Raw genomic sequence first — 24,682 nt, forward strand, 5'->3', positions numbered from 1 at the left:
GGGCCATTGACATTTTTATACAGCGATCAGTGCTATAAAAATGCACTGATTACTGTGTAAATGTCACTGGCAGGGAAGGGGTTAAATGTGTTCCCTCGTGAGTGTTTCTTGCTGTGGGGGACTGACTAGGGGAGGAGACCTATTTCTGTTTGTAATTACTACAAACAGCAGATCTGTCTTTTCTCCCCTGTCAGAACATGGATTTGTGTACTCGCTCACATCCCCGTTCTTGCTCTCGTGCCTGCGATCGCACCCGCCAGCCATGTGCATCAGGTCTTAAAGGGGCCGATCTGTTTTGTGGTAACAAACCACTTTGCCAATGTAAATGTGTGTGAGTCGGTCGGCAAGTGATTAAACCACAGCTGTTTTTTCTTTCTCTTTTAGCCGGCATACAGTCATTGCATGAAATGTAGAGAGTTGGTTCTTGTTCCTCATTTTGTTCTACCCACCGCTTTTGTAAAATTCCCAGCACAGCTAAAACAGACTTCCTTATTATACAAAATCTAGATTTATGTCTCAACGATATTTTGAGTCTTGATCTAGTACTGGTCCAGTTCGTTCTTCTGTTCAAGCTTTGGGCATAGTTTTGTGTTTCTCTGATGTATTCATTCGCATTGCATGCCCGTCCCTCCTACTACTTTGACTTGCTTGATCTGTCAGGTGAGTGAAGTACTAAGGTTTGTGTTATGTTTTAATTAGGTTTATCTTGGATATAAAAACCATCTGCTTTTGAAGTGCATAGTGGATTTTTTTTTTTTCTCAAAAAGAAGGTAGGGTAAGATACGTAAATCGACATATACGCAGTTATCCCGATATAATCAAAACTGGGGCGGAACTTTTTATGAACTTTTTTTTTTTTTTTTTTTTCTTGTTGCTAGAAATGCATACCTGGGATTAAGTTTTGGTTGACTAGTTTCTGTGTTCTACATTTTAAAATGTTTACTTGGTACAATATAGTTTTTGATTTCTTCATGTAAGTATTTGAGATTGAACCACTGGTGGTAGTGAGTTAAAGGGATTTAAAGATTAACTCAAGCCTAAACTGATACATGTGATTGCTGGAGAGACTTGAATATCATATTGGCTTTATCTATCTTTCGGGAACTAGAGGGATTTGCTGCTCACTGCATTGCTATTACATAGGAACGATATATGATGATGCTGTGCTTCAATGATGCAAAATGGATAAATGGGGAATCCAGGAGTGAAAACCTTTTTTTGATTTATGGTCGTGTAAGAAAACGCATGTTATTGCAAGGACATCCTGACTTTGGAGTCTTGGTGAGAAACAAAATGCCACCGATTGGTCTACCCTCCAGAAAGATTAGTGGGGAATTGCTTCAAAAGATTAAGCAGACTGTGTGAATTGCATATCTTATGGTTGCAGCCAGTTTTCTTTTTGCAATATACCTTTTTAACCCGGTCTGCCTGATTTTAGTAAAATAAATCTAAATTGAATAAAAAGATCCTTGCACTCAATTTAGGTGACTGATATTTTGCAGCATGCAAGGTTAATCTGTCCGCTTTCTTTGCACTTATTGTAAAATGTTAACGTGTACTTTTTTTTACCATATTGGGCAATGTAACAGATTCATTTTAGAGGAGGGACTTTTAGCACCCCCCCCCCCCCCAGATTTATATTTGGGAGTCTCTGCAGGGAAAAACAGTTTAAACTTTTGCCTTCTAAATCTGTGTTCTTCACTTGCAGATCTTCTGCTTCCTACTTCTGTAATCCTTACAGAAAGTCAGCCTTTAGAAACTGTTTGACTTCACCATCACCCTAAGGCCCCTTTCACACTGGGGCGTTTTTCGAGCGAAGCCTCATCTGCAATCCCGATGTGCTAGTAAAGCACCGCTAAGACCCTAAAGTTTTTGGGCGTTTTTGCAGTGCCTCAGTGTGAAAGAGTAAGGCGTTTTTACAGCGCTTTCAATTCATTTCAATGGAGAGGGGCGTTTTTGGAGCGTTTTTTCAGCGCCCAAAAGCTGCTCCAAAGATGCTGCTTGCAGGACTCGGTGTGAAAGGGTCCATTAAGATGCACGGAGAGCGTTTTAATAGCGATATTTTTAATGCTAAAACGCTGTAAAAATGCTTCAGTGTGAAAGGGTTCTAAATGAAAGTGTGTGTGTGTTTTTTGTTTTTTGTGAAGACACTATCACATAAGGCATAAGAAACCAGAGTTTTAGCTTTAAATCGGAAACGAAAGCCATACCTGCAAAGAAAGAAGTAATACTTACTCTTCTGCCTGTGCTGCAAATAGGGTGACCACGTGTCCCGGATTGCCTGGGGCAATCCCGCATTTTGCAGGTTTGTCCTGGGCGCCTTCATTTCAGGACAATAGTGTCACGGAATGAAACTGACACAGCCGCCGCCACCCCCCCCCGGTCCAATCTGATGCCCCCAAAAAAGGCCACCACATCACCGCTTTACTCACTGACAGTATTTGTCCTCGCTGGGAATGCCTGGAGGAGCACAATCCCTGCCCCCTGTTTGTGATTGGAGAAATTAAATCATAAATCCCACCTCGTGTCCAATCACTGTGCTGTGATTTGTTACAGCACAAGTTGATTTTTGGGAAGGGAGGGTCCCTGAATAGTAGTTTAGAAATGTGGTCACCCTAGCTGCAGAAATACATGGTTTTCAGGAGCAATGCTGGTTAAAGTATCTTTGGAATCCAAAATCCTTCCCAGTATGTCGAATACCTGGTCCCACAATGCATGCTTTTGGTTCCTTCATCTGGACTCCTCATTACAGGCATACCCCGCTTTAAGTACACTCACGAGTAAGGACATACCCGCGAGTGTATGTAAAGTGCCTTACAAGTACTGTACAGACATTTTGCAGCCACAGTAGAAGGAGCTGAAGCCCTGAGAGCATAGCCCGCCCTGTTCCAGTGTGCCCCTGACACCCCCACTACAGCCCCTGGGACCTCAACTACAGCTTCTGACACCCCCACTACACCCTAGAAGTGAAAAAGGTATTGTTTCACTTTAAGTACATTTTTGTTTTACATACATTCCCATTGTGTACTTAAAAGTGGGGTATGCCTGTACTGTGGAGCACAGCATGCAAAGGGGACCAGGCATCTATTTAATTCTACCGCAAGTATCGGATTTCAACGATTTTCTAGCCAGTGTAGCTTTTAAAGGGGTTGTAAAGGAATTTTTTTTTTTTTTTTTTTTTTTTTTTTTTTTCCCTAAAAAAAAAACATGCTTTACCTTAGTGCAGTCCTCCTTCACTTACCTCATCCTTCGATTTTGCTTTTAAATGTCCTTATTTCTTCTGAGAAATGCTCACTTCATGTTCTTCTGTCTGTAACTACACACAGTAATGCGACACTTTCTCCCTGGTGTGGAGAAAGCCTCTTGAGGGGGCGAGCAGGCAAGTCAGGACACTCTCTACTTTGCAGATAGAGAAAGGAGCTGTGTGTTGGTGGGCGTCCTGACACTCCTGCTCGCCCCCCCCCCCCCTCAAGAGGCTTTCTCCACACCAGGGAGAAAGCCTCGCATTACGGTGGTAAGTTACAGACAGAAGAACAGGAAGAAGTGAGGATTTCTCATAAGAAATAAATACATTTAAAAGCAAAATTGAAGGATGAGGTAAGTGGAGGAGGACTGCACTAAGGTAAAGGAAGCTATTTAGGGAAATTTTTTGGGTAGTGCAAGAGAGCCAAGTATTAACCTATGCATTTGTCATGTTCCAGCTGCTCTAAGTTCTCTGAATCTTCTTTCGCAGTTTGTGACCTTTTCCCCCATTTTACAGCTAGTGGTGGTGCTTTTCCTGCATGTGTTTGATGCGGTGGTGACGTCTCACCATTAGGTTTTACTTTTCAGCATATTGCAGATGCCTGGACTGTACATTCTGCTGCTTGAGAACTACAGACAGTGTTAGTCTGTCATGCCTGGTTTAGATGCTTTAGTGACCAGTAGAGCAGTTTAACATGAGAGCATACTGACACAGAGCTATTTTAATAAAAATAATAATGGTTTAAAAATTAGTGGATGTTCTATTGGTATATTAGGTAACTGCCATAGTTGGATCAAAGTTCTCTGAAAAGCTACACGAGGTTAAATTCGCTAAGATTTATTGCATGTGTTCATTTCCATAGCTGTTATTTTGAACCATATGATTTTTTTTTTTTTCAATATCATTGGTATTCCTAATCGGTCTTCATGGCTTAGTGAATTGGGCCTATGACATGCCTTTTGTGAATAAATATTAAAGGCACACAGATATGACTATAGTGCGTTGACTTAACATGGCAGCTGAAATATCTCCCTGATTTTGCTATGTTAAATAAAAATACTTTGCCAAGTTGTTTTTATAACCTGTTTTTCCCTAGATTGCCAAGAATAGAAATGGCAACAATGAACTACCCATTAAAAGCTCTAACTGGGTGTGAATGTGTTCTCCATAGGAAGGGTATAGTTCATGCGCTGACATTGCCCTTGTGAACTTGATCATGTGAAGTGATGTCATACAGTTCTAGGACTGTAAAGCAGAAGATTTAAACATAAGCTGCAAGCACTTCATTTTATTTTTTTCTCAGTTCCACGTTAACAGGCCTTCCCACGTCTGGTGCAAATACATTCTATTACCCAGAATTATGTCCAACATAGGCACGTACCGAGCGTTTGTGAGCATTAAGGAGTTTTTTTTTTAGAGGATTTATTTTTATTTTCTGCCTGTAAACTCCTCTACCACTAACTCCTGAAACCGCCTATAGTGTGCATGGACACATAGGCTAACCTGGACGGGAGTTTACAGGTGGAGAAATGAAAGCTTAAATGCTTGAAGCGGCTTTTTTGAGCTGCAGTGTGCCTGAGGCCTAAGGCTGCATTCACGCATAGGCGATTTGGCCTTTTTTTACCGCAATTTGCCGTGGCAAAACGCAGCGTTTTTAACCGCGGTTTTGTATAGGTCATTGTCGGGTATGGAGACCGCCGAAGCCGCCCGATATGCCGCAACAAAAAAGGGTCCGGGACTTGTTTGAGTTTCAGGCGTTCGGCGTGGAGATGTGAACCATCTCCATAGAGAGAATCATATTATTTCTCCCCTCCAGCGTATTGTAGCGTCGCGCTTCAGGCGTTTTGTCCCCTAGGTGTGAATGCAGCCTAAGACAGGCCATAAACGGTGAAAAGTTCTTTCCTGCAACCGATGCATGATTTCCCCTATTGACATACAGTGTTGACAGGGGAATCCCTCCTGCTGAGCATTTGTCTTCTCCCGGTGGGGGCAAGCAGGGGAAGCCATTCCTACCAGAAGATGGTGATCATCGCTGGTGGCTATAGCGGCCGCTTTCGCTAATCACAAGTGAATCTGGCAGGCTGGTTGTACCCAAGTTGATTGATCAACTTGGTACATTTAGCCTGCCCAATGATGGTTTGAATTTTGGCGGTTCCTGCTAAACCGGTGAGATTTGAACAGTGTATGGGCGGCCAGGAACCGTTCCTTTTCAGCATTTCCATTTTGAGTAGATCTTGTCAGTTTTTTTTATATTTATACCTCTCAAAGACCCCAGTCACAAGATCTGTGGCTGACTTCCCCATACCTGGCTTCCTGTCAGCAATTAAAAAGGATGTCACGATTTCTTTTGGAATATTGGTTTTACTTTTTGCCAATGGATACAGCTGGTGGAGGCGTAGTCTATGGGCAAAGTCTATATTTGAGAGGTGCTCATCACTGGTATTCTTGGCCATTTAACTCCACAAGCATTTACAATTTAGCAATAGGCTAATAATTCTGCAGCAATGATAGAAATATTACACCTCACTTTATGTGGGTTAACCACTTAAGACCCGGACCATTTTGCAGGTTAAGGACCCGAGGTGTTTTTACAGTGTTTTTGGCACTGCGCTGCTTTAACTGGTAATTGCGCGGTCATGCGATGTTGAATTTTGTCTGTCTCTTTCCACAAATGGAGCTTTCTTTTTGATGGTATTTGATTGCCTCTGTGATTTGAATATTTGGTGATCTAAACGGAAAAAGAACAAAAATTTTGAAAAAAATATTTTCTACTTTTTTGTTATAAGAAAAATTGAATAAACTCAATTTTAGTCATACATTAGGCCACAATGTATTCTGCCACATGTCTTTAGTAAAAAAAATGTCCATCGGCGTACATTTTCTGGAATTTACACAGCTTTTAATTTTATGACTACCTATCTCCTTTCTTGAGGTGCTAAAATGGCAGGGCAGTACAACCCCCCCCCCCCCCCCCCCCCCCCCAAAATGACCCAATTTTGGAAAGTAGACGCTCCAAGGAAATTGCTGAGAGGCATGTTGAGCCCATTGAATATTTTTTATTTATTTTTTGTCCCATGTGATTGAATAATGACAAAAAAAAAGTTGTCACTAAATGATATATGGCTCACACATGCCATGGTTATATGTGGAATTGCACCCAAAATACATTTTTTCTGCTTCTCCTGAGTACGGGGATACAACGTGTGGGACTTTTTGGGAGCCTAGCCGCATATGGAGCCCCAAAAACCAAGCACCGCCTTCAGGAGGGCGCAAATTTTTGATATCACTCCTCACTACCTATCAGTTTCGAAGGCCACAAAATGCCAAAATGGCACAAAGCCCCCCTATTGGGGGACCCAATCAGTATAGGCGAATGCAGCAGGAAGGGCACTATGGGCACGACGGGCCTGTCTTGTCTTCTTGGTGGCAGCGGACACTACTTGTGCTTGTCACCTCGCCAGCTTGAACTGCACTTATGGGACTCGCCACGTCACCATGTGATACTGCAGTGCTGGATGAACGACCAGGGTGTACTAGGCTGCTGGTGCTTGCCAGTTCACCAGAAGGAATAGCGGCGCTAGTACTTGCTCTCTGCTCCATACGAGGGTTCTGCGGTTCTTGCACCTCAACAGCAGAATGGGTTCGGGTACGCCTGCCCTTAACAGGGACCTCTTCGTCGACAGAGCTATCTGGAGCCGCTGTCTTCTACGGAGATGTATTCTGAGCCAGAATCTGACAGATGCGTGACCTCCTCTTCACTATCTGTCATGCTCAGAAACTCGTAGGCCTCTTTACTAGTGTACATTTGCTTTGCGACGTGTACAGATACGTGGATGTGCCTGTACGTGTGATTCTGCCGACGTATATCTACTGGTGGCTGTTATTCGTTTGGGTACAACATAGCATGACCGCGCAATTACATTTTTTTTGGGTGGTAATGTCTTCAAGTGCTATTTAGAATCTTTATTTTAAAGGCAAATAAGATGTACAGTACAACACCCCCCCCCCCCCCTTTTTGACAGCTAGTATTAGTATCGTTTCATTGTATTTACAAATGTTGTCCCTTATTATCAGGACACTAAAATGTTTGTTCAAATTAAGTGAGTTTGTGTGTGTGTGTGTGTGTGTGTGTGTGTGTGTGTGTTTTGTTTTTTTAAATACGTTGTCTCTAATGTATACAAATGGTAGATTGTTAATTGGCCCTCTGTGTTAAATGAAACTTATAAAAAATAAACTTGTGTACATTATCATCTTGATGGTGATCTAAGAGTCCCCAGGTCAAATGCATTTAGCTTAATACTTTATGTATGCATGTTCAAAGTTTTTATTTCAGTAATTTAAAAAAGTGAAACTCATATTTTGTATAGATGGGTTTCACACAGCATTATACATACATACATACATACATACATACATACATACATACATATTTTCAAGCTTTTATTTTGATGATTATGGCTTGCAGCTAGTGAAAACCCAAAATTTAGTATCTCGAAGATTAGAATATTACATAAGACAAAAAAAAATACTGAAATGTATGTAGCATGCACTATATCAATACTCATTCGGGGCTACATTTTTATGAGTTACTGCATCAATGTGGCGTGGCATAGAGGCGATCAGTGGGTGGCACTGCTGAGGGGTTATGGAAGCCCAGTTTGCTTTTGATAGCGGCCTTTAGCTTGTATGCATTGTCATCTTCCTCTTGACAATACCCCACAGATTCTCTATGGTGACGCGTTTGCTGGCCATTCAAGCACAGTGGTACCATGATCTTTAAACCAGGTATTGGTACTTTTGGCAGTGTGGGCAGGTGCCAAGTCCTACTGTAAAATGAAATCTGCATCTCCATAAAGCTGGTCAGGAGAGAAGAGCATGAAGTGCTCTAGGATTTCCTGGTAGACAGCTGCGATGACTTTGGACTGGATAAAACACAGTGGACTAACACCAGCAGATGACATGGCTCCCCAAATGTTGACCGACTGTGGAAACTTCGCACTGGACCTCATGCCACTTGGATTCTGTGCCTTTCTAATCTTCCTCCAGACTCTGTGACCTTGGTTTCCAAATGAAACGCTGAATTTTCCACAGTTCATGATGATTTGGGGAGCCATTTTATTCTGTCGCTCACTGTCAAAATAAACCTACCATTATAATTAGACTGATTCATTTTTCAGTGGGTAAACGTACAAAATCAGGAGGGATCAAATACTATTTATATTTTTTCCTCACTGTATGTATCTATAATAAAAAAAAAAAAAAAATCAAACTTTTTTTTCCAAAGACGGTAAGCTATAAGACGTCCTTCCTTTGCAGAATACATGTCTCAGATCTCTCTCAAGAGTGGAGAATTTATGCAATACAATCTTTTAAAACCTGCATTGTTATTCATAACGCAGCTAAATAATAGGTTTATGTGTGGGGTGTTTTTTTTTTTCTTGTTCAGTTAAGCTTGATGATCTTTTGTCTTAATGTCACTTTTGTTTGTGTATGCTTCTAGGTTGCACCTTTTATGGATTACCAACCATGTCTGTACACGCCTTGACATTGACAGACTACAACACAAAGAGAGTTCAGACTTGTACAAGTGTGGCACAGGTGAGTCCTTGCACCTTGTGCAAGGTATGTATTTACTTTCTATTTTAAATGCCTAGATCAGTGATGGCGAACCTTTTTGAGCCCGAGTGCCCAAACCTCGACGAAAAACCAACTTATTTCTTTCAAAGTGCGAACACAGTGTCTCTGTACAGAGGATGGGACTGATCGTCCCTTTTAATTCACCCCAAAAGGACCAAAAATGTAAGTTTCAGCCAAATTTGTTGTGAATGCAGGTTTCAGCATTACATTGGGTTACTGCACAATGATTACCTGCAATTCAGTCCCCTTCTGCAAACTGCTCAGTCCTGCCGAGGAAGAATGCACACAGCCCTGTCTGTGTGTCTTTGATCTCTCTGCTGGTGCTGCTGACTGGAGTAGAGGGAGGGGGGCCATCACAGAAAGCCTGCTCTGCCTCACTCCTTGTCAGAGTCACAGCAGCTCCGGTCCTGACAGAGGAGAAGCAGGCTCTCTACAACATGGCAAGTGCAGGGAACAGAGCCGAGCAGAGCACACTCCCGCCTACCTCAATACAGCACAGCCACGCTTTCATCTGTGCCTGCATCTTCTTGTCAAATGTGGCGGGCTGTAGGAGGAGGGCGGGTTACAGCAATACTGATTTGGCTGAGAGGCGGTGGAGGGCAGAGCAAATATTAGAAGCGCAGATCTGATCATTTCGACAGCTAGCCGCTGATTGGTGGGTGCGGTGTGGATTGGATTGGCGTGCGCACGTCGCCCCCCGGTGCTTATTCTTTGTCACTCCCACTCAGGTACGTCACCGCAAGCCTATAGAACTATGGGGGATGTAGTTTGCAGTGCGGTGTGGACAATTAGATTTTTCACTGTGTGCTTTCATTTCATGGCGTGCCCACAGAGAGGGCTCGACGTGCCGGCAGCGGCACGCGTGCCACGGGTTCGCCATCACTGGCCTAGATGTTTCTGTTGACATATTGTAAAGACCTAAAACCTACTAAAAACATTTCTAGGTAGAGCATGTCTGATAATGTCACTAGCCATCATTTCACAGTTGTTTTTCTTAAAGATTAAGGTTTGCAATTCTAAGGATGCCCATATAGAGCCATATAGATAATCGCAAGCAATGTGTTGGATTTTGGGCATTCTTTGCAACAATCCTATTTTCAGTCATATAGAAGTGGAGAAAATCGCACATTTGAAAATCCCTTTTGCGAAAGAAGAAAAGGCTGGAAATTCATCATTCTACAGTTTCTCAAACAGCCTTTTTATGGGCCACCTTTACAAGTGACCTAGCTTAAAGCATTTGTAAACCGACATTTTTATTTTTAACCTGCAAGGCTATGTGCTAGTATGCATCACATGCTGGCACATTGTGTGAAACTTGTCTTGGAACTAAGCCCTCCAGCAGCGCGCAGTCACCGCTGCAGGCACTTCCATCTCCACCTAGTCTTCCTTCCGGGTTCACGGGCTCGGCTGTGTTAGTGGTTGAAACCTGATGACGCCACACGCGCACATGTGGGTGGGAGCCGCAGTTTATGGCACAGCATTGGTATACTGTTCTTCAGAATGCATGCGCTGCTGACATCACCAGGTGCATGTGTTGGGAGATATTTACATGGCTTATAGGTAAGCCTTAAAGGGGTTGTAAAGGAAAAAAAAATATTTTTCCCCCTAAATGGCTTCCTTTACCTTAGTGCAGTCCTCCTTCACTTACCTCATCCTTCGATTTTGCTTTTTAAATAGGGAGGAGGCGAGCAGGCAAGTCAGGACACTCTACTTTGCAGATAGAGAAAATAACTGTTAGTCGGCGTCTTGACACTCCTGCTCGCCCCCTCAAAGGCTTTCTCCACACCAGGGAGAAAGCCTCACATTACGTTGTGTAGTTAGACAGAAGAACAGGAAGTGAGGGTTTCTCAGAAGAAATAAGGACATTTAAAAGCAAAATCGAATGATTAAGTAAAGGAAGCTATTTAGGGAATTTTATTTTTTTTCCTTTTACAACCCCTTTAATATAGGCTTGCCTATAAATAAAATTCATGCATGAGTGTTTACTCCCACTTTAAAATGTGCTGTGAAGTTTCCAGGTGCGCTCTTCCCTAATTCTTCTGTTGTATGCATTCTGATCTGTGTTTAGGTAGTTTTACCAATAGACCTATTTAGGAAAAATCGCCTCTGACAAGCCTGGTGATTAGCTTAACCCATACGTGCATATCGCATGACTGGGGTTGTAGAGGTCAGCCTAATTTAGAACTGTGGATGATGTGCTCATCTAAGATTCGCACAAGTGATTTTCAAACCACAACCACTTGGGTGTGTAGGGTACTTTTTCCTAAAAAAAAAAAAAAAAAAAAAAAAAAAATGCATAGATGTCACACTGCTATCAGTCTGCACTGGAAGGAGGTGGGAGGGAGAACTGTTGCTCTTGAGCACAGCACTGGATAGAGGGTTTGTACCTTTGATGCAGAAAGTGCATTAGGCCCCTTTCACACTGGGTGCGGTGGCAGTATAGCAGCGCGATTTTTAGCGCCGCTATACCGTCGTATTTACTGCAATATTCGCCCACTAGTGGTGCAGTTTTAACCCCCGCTAGCGGCCATAAAAGGGTTAATACCGCGGTTTGCGGGCTGTATAGTCGTGCTGTCCCATTGATTTCAATGGGAAGGAGCGGTATACACACCGCTCCAAAGATGCTGCTTGCAGGAGATTTTTTTTTTTTTTTTCCCTCCCTTGTCCCTTGGGCTTTCACATTGAGAATGCTGGGGCAGGATTATTTCAGGCGTTATTTATGTGCTATTTTTTAGTACTAAAATGCCTGAAATACACCTCAGTGTGAAAGGAGCCTTAAGGTAAAACCTTTTGGGCTTTAGAACCATTTTAAGGGGGGATGGCGTGCACGTGCACGTGAGGACGTGGCGCGCTTGTAGGTGGGGGGAGTGAAGATCCATGGGATTGCCTGGTTGAAGGGACGGATCGCGCTGACTGAAGGGAGGAGACGGCAGACGGCAGCCTCACGCTATACGCTGACCACCGCGCCGAAAAATTGAAGGACCCGCACGGATAACATCGCGCCGTGCTGGGGGGGTGGAGAGCCTGCTTCATTCACTGCCTGTCACGCCGCGACGGAGGCTCACCGGAACAGTCGGCAGTCGGCGAGGAGCGGGGACAGGCGGCTTGAAGGAGGAAGCAGGGTCACGTAGCAGGAGAACGGAGCCTGCCGCGCCCACATAGAGGAACATCTCCATCTCCGTCATAGGAAAGCTATAAGGTCAGCTTGGTGAAACCCCCCGTACAAAGGACTGGAAGAACCGAGGTAAGGTAGGGGGAATCTCCTGATGGAGAGGCAAAGGTGGGGCTGAACGTACTGCCAATCTGCTAGAGAAAGAGGTAACAGGTCTGACACTCCCTCATTGATTACCCACTCATTTAAAAGAAAGGGGGTCTAAATGGCGCTCTAGGAGGTGATGATTTACTTGAGACTGTATCAGTGAAGGAGCGTGCACACGAGAATAAGCATATAATGTCTGCAATATACTGTGTGAGGAACCTGTGAAAAACTGTTGAGAGAGGAACCGGACCATGGTCAAGGGTTAAAGAGGGACCAACAAAAACTGCAACCTCTCAGTTAAACTAATACATGCAAAAGACGCAAGCTATAAAACACATAAGGTATCTCATACAGTGTACTAACGTATAAAGGCTTTTTATACAGTGAATTTAAAACTGACCCTTGGGCCATTGAACCCAGAACTCTGTACAAACCCTTGAGAACGGTATGACATCCCATTGACTGTAGTACGGTCATGCACACGCACGTGGAAAGGCCAAGAGACAATTAAGATCAAACAGTGACAGGGTATCAGTACAAGGGGGGGATAGTGAACAAACAGGGTCTCCAGCAAAAAGCATAGAGTACTTGAAATACATGGCGAGAGGACTCAAGGGACAAGACTTGTACTGCAGTGAAGGGGGCAAAAGGAGAGGACCTATGAAATCAACCTATTAAAGATAAGGACACAACACATCCCTCCCGTATAAAGGTTAAAGGGAAAAAGGGAACACCTCAAAACCCCCCGTCCTACCCCATCCGGTATACCATACTGGTTTGTACCCCTATACTGAGTCTGGTGTCAAATTGTTGGAAACAAGAGGTCAAGCTGGGGAAGAGAATTAGAAGGAGGGAGACTAACATGAGCAGAATGACGAGTAGATCAACAAAAGGGGGACCCCCAACTACTCCATGTAACATAACAGCAACAAGCTCAATAAGGCCATTTGTGACCAGAGGGGAAAGCCCGCGTACCTCCGGTTCCCAGGGATTAACAAAGCAACAACAAGTGAATAAAGTAAAAAAGACCGAAAATAAAAAACCCCAGAGTGATACTTCCAGGGAAACATCTATAGAGGAAGGACCTACAGGGAGTACAGGGAGTGGACTGGAGAGCAGCAGGATGGATGATCGAAGCGTAGACACTCAATCCCCCTCCAAGGGAGAAATGGCAGAGATGCTGTTAAAACTGGAAAATGCGATAAAAGGCGAAATACAGAACCTGCGGACGGATTTAGGCCATATGTTATCCAGAATAGAGGCAGTAGAGGAACAGATAGAGAAACAGGCACAAGAAGCAAATACATTCAGAGCCCAGATGGACCAGATCCAACTACAACAAAGACATATTCTCTATAAATTAGAGGATCAGGAAAACAGAAATCGGAGACAAAATTTAAGGATAAGGTCCATACCAGAGAAAAGGGGTGAGGACCTCAGGATAATAACGCAGAAGATATTTAATCCAATATTGGAAAGAACTGTAGAGAACCCAGTCGGGATTGAAAGGGTCCATCGAGTAGGAAATCCGAAAAGAGCGACCTCAGAGCGATCAAGAGATGTCATAATAAGGTTCCGATTCTATGAAGAAAAAGAGGCAATTTGGAAGAAGCTGAGGGGCCAATCCCCGATAGTGTTTGAAGGGATGGACCTGCAGATATTCACCGACGTGGCCCCAGAAACTTTGGCAAGGAGATGGTTGTTAAAACCGCTCCTAAAACAGATGATGGACTCGAATATCAAGTATAATTGGGGTTTCCCTGCCTGCCTAATTGGAACAAAAGATGGGAGATCTGCGACATTGAGATTTCCTGAGGACCTGAATGAATTCTGTAGGAAACTGGAGATCCGGGTCCCTGACATACCGGGTTGGGAGTAGGGGGCAGGGGAGGGGGGGGAGTGGAGAATGGAAGCTCCGCCCCCCCCCTTGTTCCATACCCCTCTCTCTCTCAATTTTTTTTTCTCTCTTAGCCGCCCCTTTGTGGGCCCTTTTTGAGGCCCCCGGTTTTCTTTCTGTGCTTGTTTTTCTTTTTTTGTTTCTTCTTTCCTTCTGACCTCTTTTTGTTTCTTGGCCTTCCTTCTGTTCCTTGGCTGGGCCCTGTGCCCCCCCCCTACCCCGGGGTGGAGAAACCGGGATGGGGGGGGAGATCCCAGACCCCACCCGGAGCAATCTGAACCAGGGCATGGAAAATGGTTCAGAGGTCTTAAATAGGCCAAATTGGGAGGGCGGGAGGGAGGGGAGGGGGGAGGGAGGGAAGAGAGGGGGGTGGGAGGGAGGGGAGGGGAGGGGGGAGAGGGAGGGGAGGGAGGGGGGAAGATATCCTATCTCACCAAGACAATCGGAAGAAACTGTAACCAACAACCAAGATGCCGGTAATTAAATGCCTATCTTATAACGTAAAAGGCCTCAATAGTCCATCAAAGAGACATAAGGTACTAAAGGAACTAAAGAGGTATAGGTCAGATGTTGTCCTTTTACAAGAAACCCATCTTACATTAGGATCAAACATAAAGCTATATTCCCCTGACTTCCCCATATGGTACTATGGCGACACCATCTCTAAAAGGGCCAGAGGGGTAGCAATTGGGATAGCGAAGGGGATTAGGTTTGTGTTAACAGACCGATTGACAGACCCAGAAGGGAGATTCCTCTTTTTAAGGGGAAAATTAGAGGAGGAGGAATATACTCTTGTAAACATATATGCACCGAATACCTCCCCGATGAAATACCTCCAGGGAATCCTGGGGAAATTAAAAGATTTCAGGAGGGGAAAGATAATATTGGGAGGAGATTTAAATTTCTGTATGGACACAAAGGTCGATAAAATACACCAAACATTAGAGACTCAAGAAAGGCAATTAAGAAAGGTAAAAGGTAGTCTACATAGAAGCCAATTAGTAGACACATGGAGGATCTTTAACCCAAGCAAACGAGATTATACATTTTATTCTCACGTACATGAGAGTTACTCCCGGATCGATCACATTTTCATTGAGCATAGAATGCTAGATGCGGTGGTCGAGACAAAAATAGAGACCATGACGATTTCCGACCATGCTCCAATCAGTATATCCATAAATATTATAGGCAATCAAAGGACCTATCCAAATTGGAGACTAAATGAGAAACTACTAATAGAAGAGAAAAGTTTAATGAGGGTCAAAAAAGAATTAGAGGAATATTTTAAGATAAACAAGACAGATGATATTTCGGCAGCAACATTATGGGATGCCCATAAGGCGGTGATTAGAGGGGTGTTAATCTCCGAAGGGGCAAGGAGGAAAAAAGAAATGAACAGTAAGAAGGAAAAATTAGTAGATGAGATCTTCAATTTGGAACTAACACATAAGAAAAATGGTAAACAACGAGATATTTATCTAGATCTAGTTAACAAGCGGAACGAACTTAAAGAACTTATTGATCGGGAAACAAGAAGGGAATTTAACTTGGTGGCAAGGGAGAGATATAGGTGGGGAAATAAAACAAGCAAACATCTGGCTCGGATGGTACAAAAAAAGAAATCAAGGAACTATATAGACAAAATTAAAAACGAAAAAGGAGAGGTCTTGCACACAACAAAAGATATTGCTGAAACATTTAGATTATATTATGAAAAATTATACTCAGTAGAACAAAAAAACTGGCAAAAAGGGGAGAAAGACAAAAAAATCTCAGCATTTTTAGAAGAAGCAAGGTTACCAAAAGTCAGTCAAATAGACGCAGAGGGGATGGACAGGCAAATAACGGAAAACGAAATTAAAGTAGCATTATCAAGCTCTGCCTCAGGTAAAAGTCCGGGACCAGACGGCTTTACAGTAATGTATTACAAAAAATTTAAAGAGATACTTCTGCCAAGGCTATGCCAGTACTATAATGGGCTTGGAAAGGAGTACGAACTAAGTAAAGAGGCATCAGAGGCAACTATCACCGTTATCCCTAAGGAAGGAAAGGACATCGGAAACTGTTCAGGATACCGGCCGATATCTCTGCTCAATACAGATTTAAAACTGTTTGCAAAGGTATTGGCCGGGAGAGTTAAACAGGAAATGGCGAGATTGGTGTACCCGGATCAGACAGGTTTTGTCCAGGGAAGAGAGGGGAGAGACAATGGGGTTAGAACACTGTTAATCCTCCGGAAAATGAAGGCGGTGGGATCCCCAGGTCTACTTCTGTCGATAGACGCAGAAAAAGCGTTTGACAGGGTAGACTGGGGACTCATGTTGCTCACCCTGAAGGAAATGGGGTTTGGACAGAGGATGATGGAGTGGATTGGCACTCTCTACAGGTCCCCCACGGCCAAAATAAAAATAAATGGAAGTCTCTCTCAAACCTTCTTAATGAGAAATGGTACAAGGCAAGGGTGCCCTCTATCGCCATTACTGTTCGTGCTCACATTGGAACCCCTGCTGGCTAGGATCAGAAACTCTCAAAAAATAAAAGGGGTTAAAATAGGAGAGGAAGAACATAAACTTGCAGCCTTTGCAGACGACGTCCTATTCTATTTAATGGAACCCAAAACATCAATCCCAAACCTTCTAAACCTTTGCAGCGAATACGGAGAAATCTCAAACTTTAAATTAAACATCACAAAAACGGAGATTATGAGTATAAATATAAGCAAGATAGAAGAACAACACCTGAAAATGAAGTACAAATTTGCTTGGGTTAAAGAACTCAAATACCTAGGAATACTGCTAGCAAAATCGACTAGGGAGATGTATACGATAAATTTTATCCCTTTATTAAATGAAATTAAGACAGAAACAAAAAGGGTGGAAAATAGGGCAATATCATGGATAGGACGAATTAATTACTGCAAAATGGTCATTTTGCCAAAAATTTTATATAAGTTCCAGATGATCCCCATTGCCCTCCCCGGGACATTGTTCTCGGCCCTTAGAAAATTAATAATGAATTATATTTGGAGAAATAAGAAGCACAGGATAGCACTTCAGACCCTAAAACAGCCAAAAAAAAAGGGTGGATTAGCGGTCCCCGATGTCAAGAGATACTATGAGGCGGTGATATTAACAAGAGTGGTGGAGTGGGCCAGGGCTAGTAAAGAAAAAAGGTGGGTTAGTGTAGAAAATGAATTGTCACAGGCAAGGCTAGATAAGATAATTTGGAACCCTCCACAATTTAGGACAATAGATAAAAACGCACACGAGATAACTAAAAATGCACTTAAAGTTTGGGACACGGTCTATAAAAAAATTGTGAAAGAGTACAATTCACCCCTTATATCACTAAAGAATAATGATTATTTTGCACCAGGTAAAACACAAGTGGGGGGAAATTGGATTAAAATGGACACTATACAATTAAGGGATATAATGAAGGAAGGGCACATTTTAACACTACAGGAGTTGAAATTAAAAAACTCCCTCCTGGAAATTAATGAATGGAGATATCAGCAATTAAACCATTTTATCCAAGATCTTCCACACCCGTTGAGGTCGGGAGATCAGTTAGTGGAATTGGAAAAAATATGCTCTACAAAAAATGCCAGAGGATCTATCTCGGGACTATATAAGATGTTACTGAAGATGGAAGAGCAGAACATACCCCCATTCATTAAAAAATGGGAAAGGGAACTAGGGACACATCAGGATAGGACCACAATAGAGAAAATGCTGACCCTGACACACTCCTCCGCGGTGGATAGCCGCACAGCAGAGATGTGTTTTAAATGCATAGCCGGATGGTATATGACACCAGACAAATTAAAAAAGTTTAAAGAGGGACAGACTGGAGAGTGCTGGAGGGGATGCGGTTTACCAGGAAATATGGCACACCTGTGGTGGGGATGCCCTAAGATAAGGAGGTACTGGGAAAAAATATTGGCTTGTGTCGAAGAGATTACAAAGAAAAAGATAAAGATGGACCCTTGGGTTGTTCTGTTCCACGGGGGGGAAGAAGGCATTAAAAGTTATAAAAAATCGCTAGTACCACACCTATTGAATGCTGCCAAAAGATTAATTCCAAGGGGCTGGCAAGAGGTGGAATGCCCATCGATCTGGCAATGGATCGACGCGGTGGAAGAAACGTATAAAATGGAGGAACTGCAGGAGGACATGGAGGGTAATAACATATTACAAAATATGAAATGGGAAAACTGGAGAACTTTTAAGAAATCGTGGAGTTACGCGGAAAAATTAAGAGAAGGCACTTAAGGCCATTTTTGAAAAATCAGAGAGAAGTAGAGGTATAAGGAGATTGTTTTGGTGAGATGGGAGGGGGGGGGGGGGGGAGGGACGGGTAAGAGGAAGGGAAGTATTAAGGGAAAACTTTTGTATATGGTCAGCAAAAGAAGTCAAAGATGTACTCAAGAAAATAATATAAATATATATATAAAAAAAAAAAAAAAAAAACACAAAAGTGGAAAACAAAACAAAAACAACTAGCATATAAAAAAAAAAAAAGACACTAATGATGCAAAACCGAAATAGAGATGCAATGGGCTGGTACGCAGAACATGAGCATGTAAATGCACGCTCTATGAGGTGGAGTCTGAAGTATTCTAAAAAAAAAAAAAAAAAAAAAAAAAGAACCATTTTAAGTACAGTGAATGGTGCCCATTATCAAAAACAAGTTCTGGTTAAAAGCTGGCCTTTGATCAGTGTCCAACCTCTTTATGTTGTAAGAGAAAACAAGCGCTTTTTTTATTTTTTTTTATAAATCTGTGACTTGTTCTATCCTAGTCTTCTGATGTTCGTGACTACTGGCAGGTGTTTTGCTACCCATCACTCTGTTTAACAAAATAGGCCAGCATCACTAGGTGTTCAGGTCAAGGACTGCTAAGCAAACTACCGTACTACACCTCAGTCATTCCTGATGAAATGTCTGCCCAACTGCATACTGTATAAATAACCTTAATGCTTTTTTTGCAAACTACCAATATCCTCTAAAATCGCAAAACCACCAGAAAATAAAGGCTGTATGAACGCGACTCCTATTTAAATCTTGTTGCACATATAACGCATAAAAAACAAATCCAGCAAACATGGCTCCAGTCCAAATATGCCAAATATCCAGCTGGAAAAGGTAATTCATACTTTAAACTGCTGTAACCCAGGTCAAATATATATGGCGCACACTAATCGCTACTGCATAAAACCACCCTTAGCCACGTGTGGTGGGGGGGGGGGGGCTGTAAATGAGTGGATTAAACTGCAAAAAATAAATAAAAATTATCAACAAAAAACAATATATGTGCAAAATAAATGCTGAAGAGCATAAAGAAGAAAGCAACTTAATGGCGAAACAACCTGCCAGAAGTAAGCCTAAATGACCTGATGAGTGGTGGTGCAAGCCCTGGGTTGGATGGAAACCAGACCGTATCACAGGGCAACGGCAGGACTGGAACAAGGAAGCTCAGACAGGTGTATCGCTATCCATCCTCCTGTGAGACTAGTTCTATCCTAAGCCTTCTGATGTGAGCAAAGGTTGGCAGGTGTCGGAATACTCATCACTGAGACTTCTGGCTGGTTCAATCCTTGTCCTGATCTTGTGAGCAAAGGCAGAACCGCCCATCCCCGACATCACCGCTGAATTTAACAGCTCCCCTCTTTCTCTGCATTCAGTTATGTCAGTTGCACACAGTTACACTGTCGGCTCAGTGTGAAACCTGCCAACCAGTGCCACCTGTACTGAGAACATCAAGTGTGTGATGGTGACATGAGCAAGCAGGGGGGTCCCGATTTCTAAATATCAACATCGGCCATAGAAAAACCCATATCGGTCGTCCTCTAGTCTCACTGCTCATTACTCTATGAAACCACTGGCTAGGTGTATCCTGATTTTTTATTTTTTTTTCTTAGTGTAGTGTCTGGGTCCCCAGATGGTCAGTACCAATTTGTATATTTTAGGTTCGTTAATCTCTGCTTTTTGTAAAATTGCTTTTTTTTTTTTTGAGCAGATTTTAATGCTTAAAGTGCAACAATAAAAATAAAAAATCCTATTAAAAAAAAAAAAAAAAGGCCTGGGAATCCTCTTGTCCACTTCAGCCCCTGAAGATTTGGCTACTCAATGACCAGGCCATTTTTTTGCGATATGACTCTGCTTTGCTTTAAATCTGACAATTTTACTACGCTGTAACATAACAAAATTTCTACCCTTCCTTTTTTTTTTTCTTTTTTACAATTAGAGCTTTCTTTTGGTGGTAAAGGTTTTAAAACCTGTGTAGTGTTACATTTATTTTTTCCCTCGAGGTGAATGGGTAAGGGGTACGATGTACCATACTCTTTCACTTAGGGTGGGGGGGCCTGGATCTGGGGGGTCCCGGATTCCGATAAGCTCCCTGCCCGCAGACCCCGACAACCAACGGCCAGGGTTGTCGGGAAGAGGCCCTTGTCCCTATCAAGAGGAGAAAAAAATGCGCCTGTTAAGTGCAGTATGTCCATTCAGCATATATAAGAATGACAGCCGCCGCCTCCTATTAGATCTGATAAAAATGCGGAAGCATTGAAACGCGCCGTAATTCCGAGCCCCGCCCAACGTCACTTCCTGTCGCCGAGAGCCGTGTGCGCTCCAGGCTGGAACGCATGCCGCTGAATAGCCACTTCCGGCTGTGTCTATTGGGCTTCATCTCGCTCCTCTCCAGGACAGCAACAAATTACATCTCTACCGGAGAAGATGCCATCATACAGAGCATCGGCTGACGATCCACAGTGACTCCATTTCCACTTCCTATGGGCGCATTGGTACTACTTTTATATTGAGTAGCCATTTGACTGTTTTTATGAATAAGTTACCATTACCTGACATACTGCACTTAGTAGGCATATTTTTTCTCTTTTTATTCCAGAGACCTGCTTCACTCTTTAGGTGCTGCCACGGTGCATAGGTCACTCTGAACTTTGTTACAAATACAGATTTCATTCCATATATTGGGACTCATCATTATTTTCACTACCGTCTTGTTTCCCCCTCCCCTCCCTGTTTTTTTTTTTTTTTTTCATTGTGTACCAGTTACACATTTTTATGAGGGCTGTTACTGATTAAAATTTTCGTGTTCGATCGTTCTCAATTTAATCGACTAATTTTGATTAATTATAACGCACATACATTTTTCAGATCACCACCATATAAAGTCCCCACTGTAACCTCCACAGACATCTCCCCCACTGTAACCTCCACAGACATCTCCCCCACTGTATAGGAAGATTAGTGCTTGCTTAGTCTTGCCAGAGAAGCCGGCCGAACACGAGCAGTTGAGGCCGGGTGATGACATCAGCGCGCCGCTCTAGGCTCACCTAGGCCGCCGCCTGGTGGACCAAGATGACAGCCGCTGCGGGAGCTAGGCCGAAGCCGCGGCCTTTACCAATGGGCGAGGCAGCAGCAGAGCTCCGCCCATCACGTGGTGTGCTGATCCGCATATGGTGACTCGTTCGGATCATGGATCATTTACGATCCATTGCACCACTAGTACCAATCAAAAGAATTTTGATCGATCAAAAAAATTAATCGCAGAATTAATCTTTAATTTCCACAGCCCTAATTTTTATTTAATATCATTATTACTATTTTTCATTTATTTATTATTTTCCCCTGCCCCAAAGCACCTACCCCCCTCCATGTTAAGGGCATGCGGCCTGGTACGGTTCAGGAGGGGGGCGCTCGCTCGTCCCCACCACCTTTACTGACTGACCGGGCTGCATGCTCGGATAAGGGTCTGGTGTGTGTGTGTGTGTGTATATATGTATATGTGTGTGTGTGTGTGTATATGTATATGTGTGTGTGTGTGTGTGTGTGTGTGTGTGTGTGTGTGTGTGTGTGTATGTATGTATATGTGTGTGTGTATGTATATGTATATGTATGTGTATGTGTATGTGTATATGTATGTGTGTGTATATATATATATATATATATATATATATATATATATATATATATATATATATATATATATATATATTTTATTATTATTTTATTATTATTATTATTTTATTATTATTATTATTTATTATTATTTATTTTATTATTATTATTTTATTATTATTATTATTTTATTATTATTTTATTATTATTATTATTTTATTATTATTATTATTATTTTATTATTATTATTATTATTTTATTATTATTATTATTATTTTATTATTATTATTATTATTTTTTTTTTTTTTTGCGAACGGAACCCATGCCTTTTTTTTGGCGTGGAGTTCCCACACCAAGATTCATACATACACCGTGCCTGGTATTGGCAGGGATCCAGGTCTGATCCCCGTTCAATATTGTTCCGCAGCTAAGCGCAACTAATCACACTGTACAAATGCAGCTGATTATTGTGCCTGGATTCTTGAATTTTAGCAGAAAATAAACATGCTTTTTACTGCGGCAGAACAGCTGTCCATGTGAAAGGGGCCTTACAGTAGTTGAAAGTGGAGTGGAATGCTGATTTCTGATGTGCACAGTTTTCTTTGAACTCTGGTTTGGAGAAGTACCAGATCCCATTGCTTTCAGTATACTGCTAGACCAGCAAGTTGTTTTTCTGTGTATTCAAGCACAATTTTTAATTTATATGGTGTAATCCCTCTAGCTGAATTCCTCCTGAACTCTGATTACACACATCAAGTCTGTCTTGTTCAGGCTGCAAAGCAGAGTAAACTGACATGTATTTTAATCTAACAAAGTATAGTGACTCATGTGCCCAACACAGTATGTGAGTGTATGTCCCAATGATACAGGATCTGCCTATGCTATATACAATATTCCTCTGCACATGCTGCAGTAATACATCAGCCATATGGATGTAGCAACCTTTTCCTATTGGCAACATTGACTATAGTTTGCTGTAATATTTAGCCATACACGGCCACACGGAACTTTGCAGCCCATTTTGTTATGTCTGTGCTAGCAGCCTCATCACTTTGTCTGTATGATCTGTGCTGATTGAGGCTCGATTCACACCTATGCATGTTGCTTTTGAGCGTTTTTGCGGTGCTTGCTGCTTTTTTGACGTGCGTTTTTACCGCGTTTTGCGTTTTTTATTTTTTTACATTTCCTTTAACAACCAGCTATAAACAGGTTAAAAAAAAAAACTGCAAATCTCGGTAAAAGCGCAGTACTTAGGTTTTGGATGCCAGTCCATTGAATTCTAATACATGCAAAACTCTGCTTTTTGTGGGGAAAAAAAGTCCCCGACCCTTTCCAAAAACGCAGAGGCACAAAAAAGCATTGATGTGAACATGTTCCATAGGAACCCATGTTAAAAAAAATTCCCTGCTTTTCTGCAAAATGCACCAAAAAACTCATTAGTGTGAATCAAGCCTTAGAGAGGATGTGATTGGAAACCCAGGGGTCTATGTGAGACACACACACACACACACACACACACACACACACACACACACACACTTCAGTAATGTTTCTATTTCTCAATTGTATACAACATTGCAAATGCTCCTTACCGATCTGTGTATCCCACATAGTGAATTTCTTGCCTGGATGTTTATATAGTGACATTTTTTGTTTTTAACCCTTTCATGACTAAGCCTATTTATGACATATGGTGTTTTACAAGTTAAAATCTGTATTTTTTTTGCTAGAAACTTACTTGGAACCCCCAAACATATGTATATGTTAATAATAATATAACTTCTATCAGAATCTAGAGCATAAAAGGGCGATTGTTGCAATATTTTATGTCACACGGTATTTGTGCAGTGGTGTGTTTTTTTTAAACGCAACTTTTTGGGAAAAAAAAAACGCTTTCATGAATTAAAAAAATTTATTTTTCATTTTTTTGTATAATGTGAAAGATGATATTGCGCCGAGTAAATGGATACCAAACATGTCACACTTTATAATTGCACGCACTAGTGGAATGGCGACAAACTACGGTACCTAAAAATCTCCTTAGACGATACTTTAATATTTTTTTACGGTTACCAGGTTAGAGTTAGAGGAGGTCTAGTGCTAGAATTATTGCTCTCGCTCTGAAGATCGCGGCGATACCTCACATGTGTGATTTGAACCCCATTTACTTATAAGGGCGCGACTTCGGTATGCGTTTTCTTTGCTGCGCAGGGGTGCGTTAAACCTTTTTTTTTTTTTTTTTTTTTTTAATATTATATTTTATAAAAAAAAAAAAAACTTTTATTGCTGTCACAATGAATGTAAACATCCCTTGTGACAGTAATAGGTGGTGACAGGTACCGTGTTTACATTCAGGAGATTGGAACGAAGCTGCATTGGTTGTTATCCCTGGAAAGGCGATCGCGAATATAAATGCCTTTAAAACTATTCCCTATTTTGTAGATGCTATAACTTTTGCGCAAACCAATAAACGCTTATTGCGATTTACCAAAAATATGTAGAATACATATCCGCCTAAACTGAGGACTTTTTTTTTTATTTTTTTTATTTTTTTTGGGGGGGGGGGGGATATTATAGCAAAAAGTAAAAAATATTGCGTTTGTTTTTTTTGTTTTTTTCAAAATCGTCGCTCCTATTTTTGTTTATAGCGCAAAAATAAACGCAGAGGTGAAAAATTCCACCAAAAAGCTCTATTTGTGGGAAAAAGACGTCAATTTTGTTT

At 41.9% G+C, this 24,682-nt stretch overlaps 1 protein-coding gene across 3 annotated transcripts in view; it reads left to right on the forward strand.

Moving 5' to 3' along the window:
* RUBCNL (rubicon like autophagy enhancer) overlaps nucleotides 1-24,682 on the forward strand; it is a 103,867-nt gene that overhangs the window by 17,321 nt on the left and 61,864 nt on the right. The window contains exons 1-2 of one of the 3 annotated variants that reach the window (XM_040341256.1): nucleotides 554-660; nucleotides 8,745-8,842. In XM_040341256.1, the coding sequence (XP_040197190.1) occupies nucleotides 600-660; nucleotides 8,745-8,842 (159 nt within the window). In that variant the 5' untranslated portion in view covers nucleotides 554-599. Of the gene's footprint in view, nucleotides 1-553; nucleotides 661-8,744; nucleotides 8,843-24,682 lie in introns of those variants that run through there. The other 2 variants (XM_040341255.1, XM_040341257.1) reach the window with 2 other exon arrangements.

Source organism: Rana temporaria, chromosome 2 (genome assembly GCF_905171775.1).
Source record: "Rana temporaria chromosome 2, aRanTem1.1, whole genome shotgun sequence".
Lineage (NCBI taxonomy): Eukaryota > Metazoa > Chordata > Amphibia > Anura > Ranidae > Rana > Rana temporaria.